Raw genomic sequence first — 16,635 nt, forward strand, 5'->3', positions numbered from 1 at the left:
CCCGTGATTACCCGGATGATACGCAACACAACTGAGCGTGACCAGAGACTGGGCTACCGTCTGCAAGGACAGCTAAATGAACTTGGCGGCTGGAGGCAATATTTGTTTTACGCATTTTTACATAAACACTGATTGGTTAACTGTGATCTATAAAGATTTCGACAAAGGGCGCATGTTAATTAATTTCTTCGACCTAAACAAAGAGACAAAAAAACGGCGGAGCTCATCGGATGTCGTCATTTGGAAATACCCAAGATGGTTATAGTTTAATACTAAAAAAAGTATCCATGCAGTGAAAGAATTTTCGGGTTTTGGATTGCGTCGATAATACGATTACTACTCCCTTGTTGTCATCCACGTTTTCTCGTCTAACCCTACACTTGTGTATTTGTCGTCATTCCCTTGATGCTCGGTTAATGAATTTATTACAGGTACAATTAGTGGTAGTACCACTTAGATTACCTGACAAAGGTTCCCATTTGGCATTTAATGTGTCTGGGGTAATTATTCAATCTAAATCCAGGTTTGAAGTGAGGTGAAATGTGTGTTATGTAATATGCACGTGGCAGCCAAGCAAGAGATGAATGATCATTTCATTTACTTTTTTTGTATATCAACGGATCGTTCCTGGTCATCAAAGGATTAACAGAAAATATGTTGATTGATTAATCACTGTTATCTTGCACAGTGGATATGTCAAAAGTGAGTGTTTACATGTCTAGGTTTACTAAAACAAAGGGAATACACTCATATCATGGCGTGAAGTGCCGATGTTAAAACAACATACTTTGTTCAAAGGGATAACTGATAATATGTTGATTGATTGATCATTGTTATCTGTCACTCAATGGAACCGTGGACGTTATGAAAATAGTTGTCACGTGGGCTTTCTCAGCCGACCCTTGAAGACTTGACACCTATGTGAAACACCTGAAACAATCCAAGTGATCAGTTGAGAAACGAACACGGTTATAATATCCCGAAACGATATATGTTTTTTAAAATATTTGATTGTTACAGAGACACGTGACATCGAATAAGTTTCTTTGTACAGCTGCAGATGAGTGGGATATTGTTCCTTTGTGTGGATATTCACGGATACATTCCTCGAACAAGGAAGCTGCCTAAAATTTATACACATAAATTTGGTGGGTTGTAATTATGGTATTTGCATTTTGTTTTCCTTCATTTGAACCAATTCATTCTTGTTTCTCTATGTCTTGGTTGGGAAATTCTTCAATGCGCGATAGACGTTGTTTTCTCCGTGTATATATTACCGTCAATTTGTAAAATTTGATTCTCTCAGGCAATTTATAAAATGTGTAAATATTTCAGCCATTTTGACTAAGAAATCTATCCAGATTGATTAAGACGAAAAAAAGGGCCTACAAACATCACAACAGATTATTATGTAGGATTAGAAGCCAAACAACACAGACATGTACTTTTCAACGAAATATTTTTCAGTCACTTTGTAAAATATTTAGACGTTTAATAAATATGTTACACATTTTGACGGTAAAAAAATATACACAATATAAAAAAGCAATACTTAGGTGAAATATTTACTTCGTGTTGCAAGTAAAAATCGCAAAATTACCAAGCAAGTGACTTATCAAAACTTCGTCACCATTACCGATGCTACCCCCAAAGATACCTACATTTCCTTATTATCTCGAAAACTGTATTTCATTTTGTTGATCAATGTGACCATACACCCTTATTACTACCGGTATCCATAAACGTGACTAATGCGCTTACGAAAGGCACAGCAGAGGTCGCGAACTAGTCTAGATTTCTGCTATACATCCGGGTACTCACTGGGAAAAAACAATAACAAAGGCAACAACCAGTCCCGGGGAATTGTGTTAGATCAGTGCCCCTTTAATGACGTATTCAGTTTTATGATAAATCCTTGTAGATTCTCAAGTAATTGTTTGCATTATTTCAAATGAATCAAGACGTGATTTGTCTCTTATTTTGTTGTTTATATTTTTCAATATTAATATTGTCTGGTTTATTGAAAGTTTTGGAAATCTCCCCCGCCATGTTGTTCATGTCAGCTCATTCTGTAATCTTGAAGTAAATGTATTACAATGCACTGTTACGGACTTGCTGAGGCAGTTCTTAACAGACATTTCTCACCTACTACTGATATGACATAAATGTATTTGTTGTAACCAAACCTAAAATGATGTTACTGTAGAGATATTTGAGCATACATACACTCATGTTATCTCTCGTTTTGAGGAAATTATTTTCACACGATACAGCTTGGTGTATGACTGTCAGTGTAAAGATGTCATACATACTAATTTTGTTTCCCATAAATACATCTTGTTAACACATGTACACCCAAAGAAACAAGTGAGAAGGCTTGCTGTAAGTGTTTTGAATAAAGATACATACAAACACACAGATTTATTTACAATAATAGTAAAATATGGTTTGAATGTGTAAATATTACGTTCGAATAAGAGAATGTCGCCTATGTTGAATGTAAAAATGCATGTTGAACAATTGATAAGGTGAATATTGTTACAGCAGCATATATTGTCTGGGGGGAAGAATACATACATATATATTAAGTGATATCGCCACCTGTTTTACACAATATACTGAATAATCACAGACATCATATAAACTGTCTCTTGTACATGAGAAGGGTGCGCTGCACTCCGTGGTACTCAGTGAATCGCTTGACACTAATTAATTCAATCAGGACAGACCCACTCAAGTGCGACCCCAGCAAGTGTGATTAACATGTCCAATAAATTCATCCAAGCGTAATAGTTATTGTTAATCGAAAATAAAAAGGTTTTCAATCAAGGATTGTGCAATTTCTAAGAATGAACCATGTATTTTGAAAACCGTATAGTTTATAGGGGTGACTATTGAGGCATTTTTGACTATTGCGATACTATTGTGATAGTTAAAACAACTATTGCGATACTATTGCGATAGTGGCCCTACTATTGCGATACTATTGCGATAGTGGCCCTACTATTGCGATACTATTGCGATAGTTTTCACTTGCAATTATAGCAGGCTTTAGCAGCATATATTTCAGCATTTTGACTGACACCATCAAACTAATTATAACTTTCTGATACTATGTGTAAAAAAAACAACAAATGAAAAGAAAACAAGTTCAAATTGACCTCTCAAAAACATTTTAATACAAAATTTCACTTCATGTAACTGGTAAAGTCTTAGGTTACTGCAGTGTTTTAGCACCAAAGTGATGAATGTGATAGAATGACTAGTATTTGATCCCCCTTTTTCACGTGGACGAATATCTGAGTGCCGTCTTGTCAAGTGGTCGGTCAGATTAGTAGTATTTCCTGAATACTTTAGAATTATCCGACAGATTCTACAACTTACTTTTTGCTTGTCTGTCTTGTTTTGCATTTTGACAAACCCAAAATGGTCCAATACCCACGATTTGCCTGCCTTATTGGCGACAATTTCGAACTGACATGTGGCGTCCGCCAACTTGTCAATGTTGCCTAGCAACGAGTAGCTAAGGGACGTAACTCTAAATCAAGCAGACAAAGTAGTGCAATCCAAACGAAAGCACGACAGAGGTTAGATGATCATAGGAGTTGTTTCTATGTTTTTTAAGAAAGTAAATGTACCAAACAAATTAACTATCGAAACTATCAATAGTTAGACAAACTATCGCCAATAGTATCGATTGTTTCAAGTTGCAATCGATAGTGTACTATCGTGAGACAAGCAATCGCAATCAATCGATAGTTTGATGTATCGTTACACCACTAATAGTTTATGTTTTAATCTAACACAAGTATGATTACTTGAATGATCTTTGGTCGGACAAAATGTAAAACATGCTGCTGATGTTTTCATTTGGCAATTTTGGTGCCATTTTAGCCTGATTCTCATACAACATATACAGGTGAGGTGAAATGGGGTTTAACGTAGCGTCCAAGATTATTACACTTATATAGCGACGTGCATGCACGTGTGTGTGTGGCTGCTTATACTAGTTTGGACTGATCCGATTTATAGTGCTAGCACACTGAGATACCATGCCGCAGTTTAACATGAATACCCAACTCAGACACAGTATACTGACTCCGAGCCGACCAATCCTTGTTTTAGCCCCTTAATGCCGAGCGCCAGACAGGGTAACAACAAGTACCATCTTTTAACGTCTTTTGGTATGACGCGGCTGGGGATCAAACCCCAGACCTTCCTCTCTCCGTTCGGACACTCAACCATTAGACCACTGAGTCGGTCTTACAACATATACAAGACAGGCATGTCTATATTTAGTAATCAGGTTATAGTACCATATTCAAGACTGCTGTTTACTGGGTACAGCTTAGATCTCAAGTGCTAATATTGATTTTTAGGGTTGTGTTAGGGTTAGCCTTGGTCATCCTCATTTCTTTCCATATAGCCAATGGATCCTCTTTCCGATCAAGAACCCAACAAGATCCTGAGGTCTGTTGTGTGTTAGAGCAAGCTTTAGCATGGTTAGCTACCTAAAAACTATATATAGATGGAAGAAACGGGCTATATGTAAATAAATATAACTTTTGGATATTAGATTAACTGATTATCCACCAAGCTGAACTACAAGCTGGCTGTGTTCGATCCTCTGTGTGGTCCTGATTGAAATCCAAAAAGTTGCAGCTAGTTATACTCTCAGCCAAGCTTACAAACATGATCAATGACTCACATGTACAATGTATATAATGAATAATTGTTTAGAGAATGTTTCCATTTCCTGAACATGTTGAAAGATCATAAATTCTGATTTCATATTCTTATAGGTTATCATGTCACCTAAATTGAGAAGTTTAATTACAATTTTTAGATTGGCTGTATGTGTCAGTTGTTATCTCCTAGTTAATCTCAAGAGAATGTCCTGTGTTGCACTTGAAGTCATGACAGTTTATAGTTACATGACGAGCAGGTGCTAGGTTAGCAGTTTTTCTCAAATATCCTTCAGTAACTATCCCATTATTATTATTTAACATGTCAGTACAGAGCATCAGTATGATATATGTAACTGAATTTTACCTGGTCCTTATGCGAAGCCATATCCTATATTTTCAATGAACGAGCAATTTGTTGACGGTCTTTCGCGTGACGAGTTGTGTTGTGAATATTGAATGACGTCACCACTTCCACATCCGCCAAGCCCCATGCAGCAAATATTAGAGTTGACGATCGGTACTGTTACAGTAATGCATGGCAAATTATGAGTCAAGAGATGGTCAACAGTATACATATTTTCATATCTATGCCACCATAAGAGCTGACAGGTATAATTACAAATTCTTTTGGTCCTAAGCGATGTCTTTCGTAGTCTCGTGATGGCGTGACGTCATGCTTTGGGAGCCATTTTCCGGAAAATGTCAATAACTTGTCCAGAGTGTTCTGCTTCTACTTCAAGGAAGCTCTTTACATAAATTTTCTTGTCATCGTGATTCTCTTCTAACCACATGCTGAGAGTGTAAATTATTACATATTATATCTGATAACATCAAATTGGTGATATGGCAGGTGTAAGTGGGGGAGGCAGGGGTTATAACTTCAAAGTTGTCCTTCTGGGAGAGGGATGTGTCGGAAAAACCTCGCTTGTACTGAGATATGTGGAAAACAAATTCAATGATAAGCACATCACAACATTACAGGTAACAATTCTTTTTGTTTTAAATACATTAACTGTCTTGTATTTACAGGAGGAACCTATTCTCGTTCAATGACAGGATACCGAAGTTGTGTTTTATTACTTTTTTGGTATTATTGACGGCAGTGACGTAGATAGGAGTTACGTAACGTGTTGAGTTTATTATGGATTCTTGTTTGCTTTAACAAATCTTTATCTTGAAGCAAGATTTATACACTGCACTTAAACGTGATTGATGAGACACAGTTGGACAAGATGACACATTCACGAATCATGTGAATAGGCTTTGCCACTCACACTGTTGGGCTGACCCATTGACAATAATAATGGGTAACCTGTACAGAAAATTGCTAACCCTGTTCACAAATAACCCTAAGGGATTCCAGGTTTGAATTGGTCCCTAACAACCCAGGCTGGTCATAAGAGGTGACTAGATGGAGCTGAAGGAGTCATAGGGACTACAAATATCTACTTTTTACTATACAGAAATGTACCAAAATACAGAACGGTACCCAAGGATAAGTCCATTCCGCAGTCTGCTAAACTGGTTTCTTGCGTGCTTGTGTAAACTAGACTTCCTGTATGCCAAACCATGGTAAAGCCCAGCATGACAGTGCATGTTCGTCTAAATGTCTCTGAACATGGGAGATTTCCGGAATCATAATTATCAATCTGTTTAATGTGATGCATTTCAGGGGGTTATATAATATTGATCATACCCTGGTGTTTGATGCACTGTAATTCCAAAATGCACAACATACACTCGTGGTCAGCAAGGCGAAGTGAACTACAACATGAAGCGGTTTTGGTTTCAGGAATATGGACTCGTCCTCCATTTTGAGTCACAGATTCCATTCTTATTTTGGCTTGGGTACATTTATGTGTACCAAAAAGTACATGAGGTACACATCTGTAGTACCCATGCCAAAAACTACCCCTTCAGCCCAAATGGATCGGGGTAGTCAGGCTTGGCTATTTGATTGATGGCTTGTCAACGTAACCCTATGACATGGATCATTGCTCATAATACACAAACACACACACACATGTTCACAATTATGGCCTGAATCATACACAATGATAATTTAGAACATTTATTCGCAGGCAGAACCATACACATGCTCATTAGTATCAATTCGCTTTCATACACCAATATTTCTGAGACATTTCAATAGTATTCTGGCATCTGAATGAATTATCATGATTATAGGTTGAGTATCCACTAGAACATGTATTTTAACAAATTTGAATTCATAGCAAGATTTGGGGGCACGGGTGGCCCAGTCTAAGGCACCGCGATTCACTGTGCAGAGTTGTGTCCCTTGGGCACACCAGAAACCTATGATTGTGGGTTCGAATCCCGGTTCGCCCCGATTATGTTTCTAGGTTTTTCAGCACAATACCCGTGCTCGTTGGTTTCACTGAAGTGGTAAACGTCTGAGACCTGCATCACTTCGGGCTTTCATCCCACATTAAGCTGACACGCCGTGATATAACTGGAATACTGTTAAAAGTGGCGTTAAACCAAACTCACTCACTCATAGCAAGATTGAATTGTTGACATGCTATGTAAAATCAATAACTTGAAACTCAAAGAAACAAGTCATCTATAACCAGTACATTCTAAAACTCTAGATAATGAAACTCTGAACTAGTTCTTTTGTTAAGTGTTAGTTATTTAAGTGTATAGCTGTTTCATTATGAGTTGACATTGTATTTCAGGCATCATTTCTTAACAAGAAGCTCAACATTGGTGGAAAAAGAGTAAACCTATCAATATGGGTAAGCAATCCTTCATTTTATCTCAGAAGTTAATAATAGGTTATGTCAACTAAAAATATAACATCATTGCTGTGTTAGAAATTTAATTTAAGATCGGGGCTAGCCCTAAGGGCTAGTGTCTTGGAACTTGAAGCAAAAAATAATAATAAAAAAACAATATTTCAAGTGTAATAATCATGATAATGTAATTTAGGCCCATTTAGCACTAACTCACCCCATATTTTTTGCTGGCTGGCTGGCTGTCTGTCTAAAAGCAATCCCACAGTTTGCAACAACAGCCTCATGATCAGTGAGCCCTGAGAGCAGCTCATCCGACCAGTAACAAATGTCATCAATAAATATTATTGGCGTTGTATTAGTTTGTTATCCTTGTTATTGTTAGCTATATATTACAAAATTTGAAGCCACGCACAAATTACAATACCACATTCAGATAGTGGTCATTTTGCCTGTCTTAAAAACCTCACAGTACTGCTGTGGCAGCCATATGATATTGAATGTCTTTTTGGCCTATTACCGTATTCGACCCACTAAGCGCCCAGGGCGCTTAAGAAAAGACAGAAGGGGTGGGCGCTTATTGGGACCAATTCAGAGTCAAATTGGCGTAAATTCATCAGTAAGCCTTACCGTATTTTCTTGAGAATAGTGCACACTTTTTTCCAAAAAACACAGCTGTGTAGAAGGGGGTGCGCATTATACACGAATTAATGAGTTTTGATGTTTTTTCCCCCATGGAAAGACATTACTGTGAGCACGTAACACCGGAAATACCATGTCAACAAATCCATACTGAAGTTCGCAAATTATTCATGTTATTACACTGTACAAAATTCCTTCTAATATTGTTTTAATTAATTTTGGCGAAATTGTGTGTGAAGCGATCGGAAGATCGAACAACTCGCCGTTATTAACAGCAACCACGGTCAGATTACCGCTATTGACGCCTTGAAATGAACATAAGTTGACAGAGAATGGATACATATATCATAAATGCCATACTTTGATTCGTTAAAAGTCATATTTGTTTTTGTTGGACGATTCTTTGTCAACACGTAATTCTCGCGATCACGTGCACGGGAGCCTTGACGGTGACTGGTCAGACTGGTTCCATGTAAAAAATAATACCCGGCAATAGCGATCAGCTGCTTCGCTTAGGGTTATTATTATTTTAAATATGTTTAGTAAAAGCTGCATCTAAATTAACAAGATATATTGGAATATATTATTCCTGATAAAAAAATAGTTTCAGATACAACTTTTGCCGATACTTGCATTTAAAATCCTGTAAAGTTATATCATTGGGTGTGTCTTGATCAAATCACCGGTAGATTCCAAGAAAATGTGTGTACAGCTGATTGCTGTGTCTGGCTTAGTTTACGAGAAAATGCTTAAGGTAATCTTAAGCCCTGGATATAAAACAATGCCTAGCTGAACAAAAAATACAACTTAAACGGTAAATCAACATGTCTGGTGATTTTTTTATCTCAAATTTAGAATTTGTACTGACGAAGTTTCTCATCACCCGTTCATTTGCCGGACTTCGCTGAAGGGGTACGGTGTAATTTTTTTCTGCACATAACCTTGGTTCCCGGATGATTTTCTTTTAAAACGAAATAATTACTATATAAATTTTCGGAACCGGGGGGGGGGGGGGGGGCAGGGTGCTTAATGGGTCGAATACGGTACTCTGTCATTTCTACATGTATCATTATGACATTTGATATGGGGAAAAGCGTATTGGCCTGTGTTCGGTGACAGGCAACAGCTCATATATATTTATAGCCAGTAGGGCTTGCAAAAAAAGATCGATAATCAGAATTATCATCGATGGGAAGAAATATTAACGATTATCGATATGAAAATATTTTGATGAAATAAAGTTTAGGTTTACAAAAACAGACTTGTTATTGTCAATAATGTTAATTGCTGAGGATGGAAAGTAACTGTCTTTGTTATATCTCAAATGTCCACTAAGTAATCCCTGAATACATGTGCCACCACTCACCAGTGGAGAGAAATGTGTTGATTTCTTTTGGATTTCTTTTTGCGTATTTCCTTAAAGATACTTCACCAATATTTATCAATAATTGATCGATAGTTAGTTAACGATAATCGATCACTTTGATCTGTATCGGTACTCAGCCCTAATAGCCAGGGATTAAAAAGAAATTCAGTATTCAAAATAAAGGCATGGACTTACAGTAGGTTTTCTTCTTAAGTCAAAGAGGATTCATTGTGACCTGTTTAACTTCTGCTTGTTTTCATTAGAAGAAACACGCTTATTTCAGATTGTGTTAAACAAAACTGCATCCTGTTCTATAATATATATAAAAAACTCCTGATCTGCCCCTTGCTCTAACATGACTTAAGAAAAGATGTGGGAATGTCACATGACCATTTCAAGAAAACAAATATCTAACATTTTTTTTATTTATTTTTTTTAATTTTAATCATTTTACATTTATTTGATAAAATGTGACATTCCAGTACATAGTTGATTAATCATCTAAATAGATGATGGCATGTTGACCAAAATTTATAGAACAGGCCAGTGTCACACTCAATAATCGCTGCACATTTAGTAAGGTTGTAGTAGTTTCTTATTTCGTTTTTAAAGACTTGAAATGACGGGAGTCTCTTATTTAACTTACTTTTAAATATAAGGTCTTTTGTTATCAAGGAGATGATATTTAGAGGGTCATTGTGCTTTTCTGGAAAGCCAATCATCACGTGTTTCTTTGTAATTTCGATTTGGATGTTAGCCTTTTGAAGTAGCCAAACTTCAAGTTGAGGCCAGATTTGCTGAACCATATTACAGGACCAGAAAAGATAGATTGGGGTCTCGATATCAACTGACTTTCAACATAACCTAATTTACACAAGAAAACATTAGTCTATAAACAAATATCTAACATGATGAAACACATTTAGTTGAGACAATTTTTTAAAATCTGTCTCCCATTTCTTACAGAAAACAAGCTTTCGCAACCAACTAATACACAAAATATCATGATTAATATATAGCTTCCGCTATCTTATGAAAGTTGTTAACTTGGTTCAGTGAAGCTGTTACTATGATCATCATAATAGCAGTCGTATAGCTGGAATATTGCTGAGTGTGGCGTTTAAGTATCTGGTTCATTTTTTTATCAACCCCTGTTGATGACATTCTCATGGGGTTGTATGTATTACACTGATACGATACCTCTCTGCATAAAGAGCTTCATAAGAGGCTGTGCCAGGTGAACTTTCGCATCAGCGAATCAGTGTTGAAGCTTCCTATTTCTCGTTACGAGTTAGCTAAGCATTCAGACAAGTATATTTGATCACCGTACTTAAAAAAATAATATAAACGAGGAATGTGAAAATATTTGTGATTTGTGAGTACAGTCAAAGTTTGCTCAGGATTCACTGGAAACAACCTTCTATGGAGATGATGTCCACATTTGAAACAGACAGTGGAGTATTGGAGTTTTGGAGACTGTGATGATCTCCAAAACAAATTATGCTGCTCAACTTCCTGGGCCTATTTGCTCATATATTGTATTGTAAGCTTATGTTATAGTAATAATTTTCCATAATCTCTTTGCTAAGATGTTATTGTACTGGCACAGCAGCTATTTCTTCTCTTGTCATGGTAACTGGTGTTTGTCTTCCATGTCTTCAGGACACTGCTGGTCAGGAGAGATTTCATGCCCTGGGACCCATCTACTACAGAGATAGTAATGGAGCAATCCTTGTCTATGACATCACAGATGAAGATTCCTTCCAGAAGGCTAGTCATAAATTATTTCTTCATTAGTAAGATGAGCTACAGATGATTTGGCAAATTCGGTTTTATCATTAGCCTAGTGTGTCGTACCATAAGCAATTTTTCCTCTTTTTACGTATGGCGACAACGAAAAAACCTTTGTTTCTGGTAACCTGTCCGCTCCTGCAAACTAGCTCTGACAGAAAAATATTTTGTTTATTTTATTTATATTTATACACCCTATATGGCTATCAGCATGTCCATCTATACGATAAGTCATTTAATTACCTGAATGAAAAATATCCAACCCAACTGCATGTAATAATGCAGTCACGTTGCCAAAACAGAGGTATGTTTAATGAAGGCTCAGGGGTTATTGGTAAATTCTATGTCTAAAACCAGGTCTAAATTTACAGGACTGGAATACTTTGTCTTTGTTCCACTTTGTGGAATATGGTATATATATGTTTAGAAGTGTTTCCCAAGACTCTACAGAGAATTTTGATATAAGAGGTTATATTCTGCAGGTTAAGAACTGGGTGAAGGAACTGCGCCGAATGCTTGGAAATGATGTATCCCTGTGTATAGCCGGCAACAAAACAGACTTGGAGAAGGAGAGGCATGTTCCTGTTGCTGATGCTGAGGCGTGAGTTAATCAACTTGATTGTTTTTGCAGCTTGCAGAGTAGAATTGGTCCTACTCATGCTTATGTATGATTGAAGTGGTTACTCAAATTGTAGTATACTACTCGCAAATTAATACTCACCATGCTTACATTAACTGCTCTCTGTTGCTGGTATTTGGACCGTTTCAATGCAAATGGTGAATTTTGTTGTAATATATGTAATATTTTGAGGTGCAAGACATTGATGTGCACCCCAATTCTTTTCATGATGTAATGTGATATATCTATGTTCAACTAGGGCACAGAGGCTCAATATTCAAAGTCACATGTTTCTTGCTGTGTAGAGTTACATCCCTTTGTCATGCCTGCTATAATTTTGGTCTGTCTGCACCTTGCCGGTGCTTGTCGGTCTCACCTGTGGGCACCTCTTTACATGTAATTAATTTTCTATCTCACTAATGTGGACTGGTGGCTTGCTTTAGATTGCCCTCCCATTTTCATGCCCAATAGATATGGCACAGGACACGATGTAGTCATGGTAATATATGGTGTTTTGTGTTATTTTGTTCCCATATGTCAGCATGGTCAGTAAACAATATTTTGTTGTTGAATTTGAATAATAAACTTAAAAGATTTTGATTTTCTCTTTATAGATATGCAGCATCAGTGGGTGCTAGACACTTTCACACATCAGCGAAACTCAATAAGGGTATTGAAGAGATGTTCTTGGATTTAAGTAAAGGTGAGTACAACCCTGGTGCTTCCAGACTGCTCATTGGAGACATCAAACTAGAGTCTTTTTGTTTGCATCATGTCCATTAATGTTGTTATATTTTAAGAGCACTACCTCTATTAGAATCATTGTGACTTGCTGTTTTATTATCAAAAACAATTGTAACTAACAAAATTTATTAGTAAAACAGAATTATGCTTCTTGTGATATCATCAAAGTAGCCTCATCAGATATTGGTTCATAATTTGTAGTTGGCAATATTGATATTTTATTAACTTGGGTTGTATCCTCACGGATAAACAATGAATCAGTGAAATAAACATTGTACTAGCAGTCATCAGATTAAGATGCTAAAAGTTGTTTCAAACCATAAGGGCTGTTATCTCTGTTCAGTCATGTAAAATTGATACGAAATGTTGGTTCAGGTTATGTTCAGCTTTGAATGGAATATCTTGACTATGTAGCCAGAGACTAAACCACAATCCTCATTCCTAGTTATTTCCAATTATGATAGACCATCTCAGTCATTTGAAGCACATTTTGATATCTTAAGAAAGATAGCATGGTTATGGTGATGTGAAAAAGAAATTGGCAATAGACATCTAATTGATTGTGTGTTTTATGTAGGTATGATTGAGAAATCGGGCACTGACACATTAGGTCGAAGCAAGACGGGGACAAACACACGGAAGAGTGTTGTTGTGGTAGACGATGAACAGGCAGAGCAGAAATCAGGCAGTGGATGCTGTTGATGTGAAACTGTTCACACCCTTGGCATCACACCCAGCAACAGCATGCTCATTGGACGAGGCTGTGCTTGGCATCCAATCATTACTGGTTGTTCATTTGATCTTGGTCTAAACCTTCACCTTCATGTTTGACTGCTTTGTGTAGATGTTGAATCTTTTTGATTAACATAAATCATACATTTTTAATTTAACAACTTATTTCCCTTTGGCTTTGTATATTTGCCTATGCTTTGGCATTTACTTTAATCTACAAATTTTTAATACTAGAAAGTTGATGGACAAATATGTAATATTTGCTCACGCTATAAGAACATTTTGAACAATGATCAGTGCAGTCATAGCCAAAGCAGTCTTCCCTAGAAATGTGCTGAATGTAACCAAATACCTTCCTCGTAATGTCCCCAAACCCTTTCCTACATATAATGTACATAGTTGAATGTAATATATATTTATGCATGTGTGTGTGCTGGCAACCACGGGATGTAGTGAGCATGAGAATACAGTGCCTCTTGGGTACACTGATAGTGATTGGTAGACATTGACTTGAAGGGGCTAGTCTATTATGTGGCTAGTCATTCCAGCAATGTTGGCAGAATTGTCAACCTCCTGTGGAGCAGATCACTCACCATGTAATGAGTAGCCAAGGAATGTGAAGTAGAATGCTTTGTAAATAGTCTGTGTGCCAGAGAAATGTCAGGTGCTTTGAGTTAAGGTGTACCCGGTTCATCTGTTCTTGGATGATGCTGGTCAGGTAGGATACATGTCCATATACATTTTGCAGTTCTTTACTCATCAGTTGAACATGCCTAAAGTGTAGTTGTGTTCACAAAGCACAGCGTTGTTATGAAATATCACTGTTTCCTGCCCTGGTCACATAAGGTTTTTTATTCCAATAGAAGTTGTCTCACTTACATGTTGGTCTAATAATAGCAGTTGTGTGTTTGTGATTAAACCACACATTTTCTTGTATCCAGTTTCTTATGTAGTAGATACAACCATTTTATGGTTTCTTATTTTATTCTTTAAATTTACGACATTAATTATGCCTCCATCTCTCTGAGGTATGTAGTACACACTTGTAATCCAGCAAGTTGCTGTCAGGAGCTTTAAACTGATGTAAGAAAATAAACAAAAGTATATGAGTAAGACTGGACCAATACTGTTACAGAATTTAGTAGGGTTGTATTGAACATTATAGGGTTGGAGTCAACTGTTGCATCAACTGTCTAAAACTGTTGTCAACTGCTTTGCCGCAGACACTATTGTTCATATCGGTTTTACATCACACTATTTGTGTGAATATTTAGACTTGTATATTCATTGTAATAATTTATCTGTATATAACCAGGAGAATGGAGCTGTAACCATGGTAACAGTCCATATGATGTGTACAATTCTCGTCTTACCCCCTGATTAAGGTTAATTCTAGTTTGCAAATACACAGTAATGAAAATTCATGTTCAGCTTTTTACTAATCATGTAAAGTTATGGTTTTTGAAAAGGCATCTCCTTTTATCTTGACAAGACAACAGACTCACACTCCATGTCATTTGAAAATTGTGTTCAGATAATATCAAAGGTTTGAAGTTTTAGCAGTTGGTCAGAGAAAACACTTCCACTTTGCTGTAAATAATCCTGTTGTTTAGTTTCTGGTGTTATGACTACATATGAAGGTATATAATCAAATAGTTACTTCTGCATTTTCCAATATTGTGAATGTGGTGCCTACATTTGTAGTGGTTCTAGATTATTTAATATGGCTCAATGTTACGTAGGAATTCAAATGTGTTGTTAATAAAACGTTTTCATGTGCTCATCAAAATCATGATTCCGAGATCTTCGTTCAGTTTATCTGCACCTTTGAAGACAGATGATCCAAAAATTCTTGCAGGTGTCTAGTAACTGATGAATTGTGTTCATTTGTCAAAATCAAAAGCTAAGATCACTCATATATGTGTTTGTTATTATGAGCACAGTGTGGGCTGGGATATTGTGGCAAAGTCAGTACACTTGAAGTGTATTTCTGTCGGCCACAGTTAAGATGGTAGCTCGGTGCAGCCCAAGTTGTTCACATAGACCAGGATTTCCCTGCACATGCCGTAGTCAGGCTGAGTGGACAGGGGTGGAAGTTATAGTGCTGTGTCAGTATGGTACTACAGTATCATTTAATGATACGACATATGTTGGAGACATCTATGTACAAATTATTCTTTCATCGTGCAAGAAATGCAGGAACATGAATTGCAAGTCAGTTTGCCTCTCGCTGAGAGACCAGTAAAATAACTAACAGTCTGCATTTGTGGTTAAAATACAATATGCTTGTCTAATGACTGTATTGCTCTGTTGTAAGAAATGATGTTTGTCCAGACAGTAGACGATGTATGTATCTCTTGCCCACCGTAATGTCTCACCTCTCATTGAATTGTCTTGTCACTAATCAAGTTAAGACTCATAGAGGTATAACATTGGCAGTGGTTGATTCAGAACAAAGCCATGTGCTTTCATACTGTATTTATTATGTATGTATAGATTAAGTAGCCATGTACAGCCAGGTCTTTTACTCCTAATCAGATATTGTGCATTTCTGTACTAATATCAAAATCATCGGAAAATGTTGACGCTATTAAATAGTTAAATGGAAAAAGCCAAGTTCCTAAAGCAGGACACTGTGGAAGATGTTTGTTTATCTTTTAAGTATTACATTTTGGAACAGTGTCCTGAAAATGTTGACGCTATTAAATAGTTAAATGAAGAAAGCCAAGTTCCTAAAGCAGGACACTGTGGAAGATGTTTGTTTGTCTTTAAAGTATTACATTTTGGAACACAGTCCCTCAAGACATGTAAATGTGTCCAGTGTGTGGACATGTGGCTGGATTATGTGAAAGAAGATGAAGGTTATGTCACAGACAGTGTATATTTGTAAACCTTGTGATCATGTCATCAATAAATGATTCAACATATACATGTATTGTTTCATTGTCTTTCACCCTGGGGGTAGCCAGGTGGTAAAGCTGCGACGTGTTAACACCTCAGTAAATTAACTCAACACGCTAATGAGTGATTAACGTTGACTGGGTTTAATAATGGGGAATAAACACAGTGACTTATTCCTAAAATAAGTCTCCTGAACCATAAAATAGAAGCACATCTCCTGTTTATCAAACTAGTCTTATAGACTAAAGACTCCGTCACTATGACTGGACATGGACATTCTAAACTTCCGGAGATAGGTACTTGACCTATGGAGCATCTAGACACACAACCATTAAAAATGAGTATTTGACCAAAATAGTTGCATGACTCCCAGGGATTTACCCATGTGTGTGGACT

At 36.8% G+C, this 16,635-nt stretch overlaps 2 protein-coding genes across 2 annotated transcripts in view; one reads left to right on the top strand and one right to left on the bottom strand.

Moving 5' to 3' along the window:
• LOC139473610 (TBC1 domain family member 15-like) overlaps window positions 1-5,143 on the bottom strand; it is a 39,636-nt gene extending 34,493 nt beyond the window's left edge. Inside the window, exon 1 of the mRNA XM_071256282.1 lies at window positions 5,053-5,143. Coding sequence (XP_071112383.1) covers window positions 5,053-5,073 — 21 coding nt within the window. The 5' untranslated portion in view covers window positions 5,074-5,143. The remainder of the gene's footprint in view (window positions 1-5,052) is intronic.
• A 197-nt stretch (window positions 5,144-5,340) lies between these two features.
• LOC139473589 (ras-related protein Rab-21-like) lies at window positions 5,341-16,265 on the top strand. The gene is made up of 6 exons (XM_071256251.1): window positions 5,341-5,669; window positions 7,388-7,447; window positions 11,115-11,222; window positions 11,726-11,844; window positions 12,477-12,565; window positions 13,184-16,265. Exons 1-6 carry the CDS (start codon window positions 5,532-5,534, stop codon window positions 13,306-13,308), a joined length of 639 nt encoding a protein of 212 aa, XP_071112352.1. The 5' UTR covers window positions 5,341-5,531; the 3' UTR covers window positions 13,309-16,265.
• The last annotated feature ends 370 nt before the right edge of the window (window positions 16,266-16,635 follow it).

Source organism: Haliotis cracherodii, unplaced genomic scaffold (assembly GCF_022045235.1).
Source record: "Haliotis cracherodii isolate W230 unplaced genomic scaffold, xgHalCrac1.p SCAF_3, whole genome shotgun sequence".
NCBI lineage: Eukaryota > Metazoa > Mollusca > Gastropoda > Lepetellida > Haliotidae > Haliotis > Haliotis cracherodii.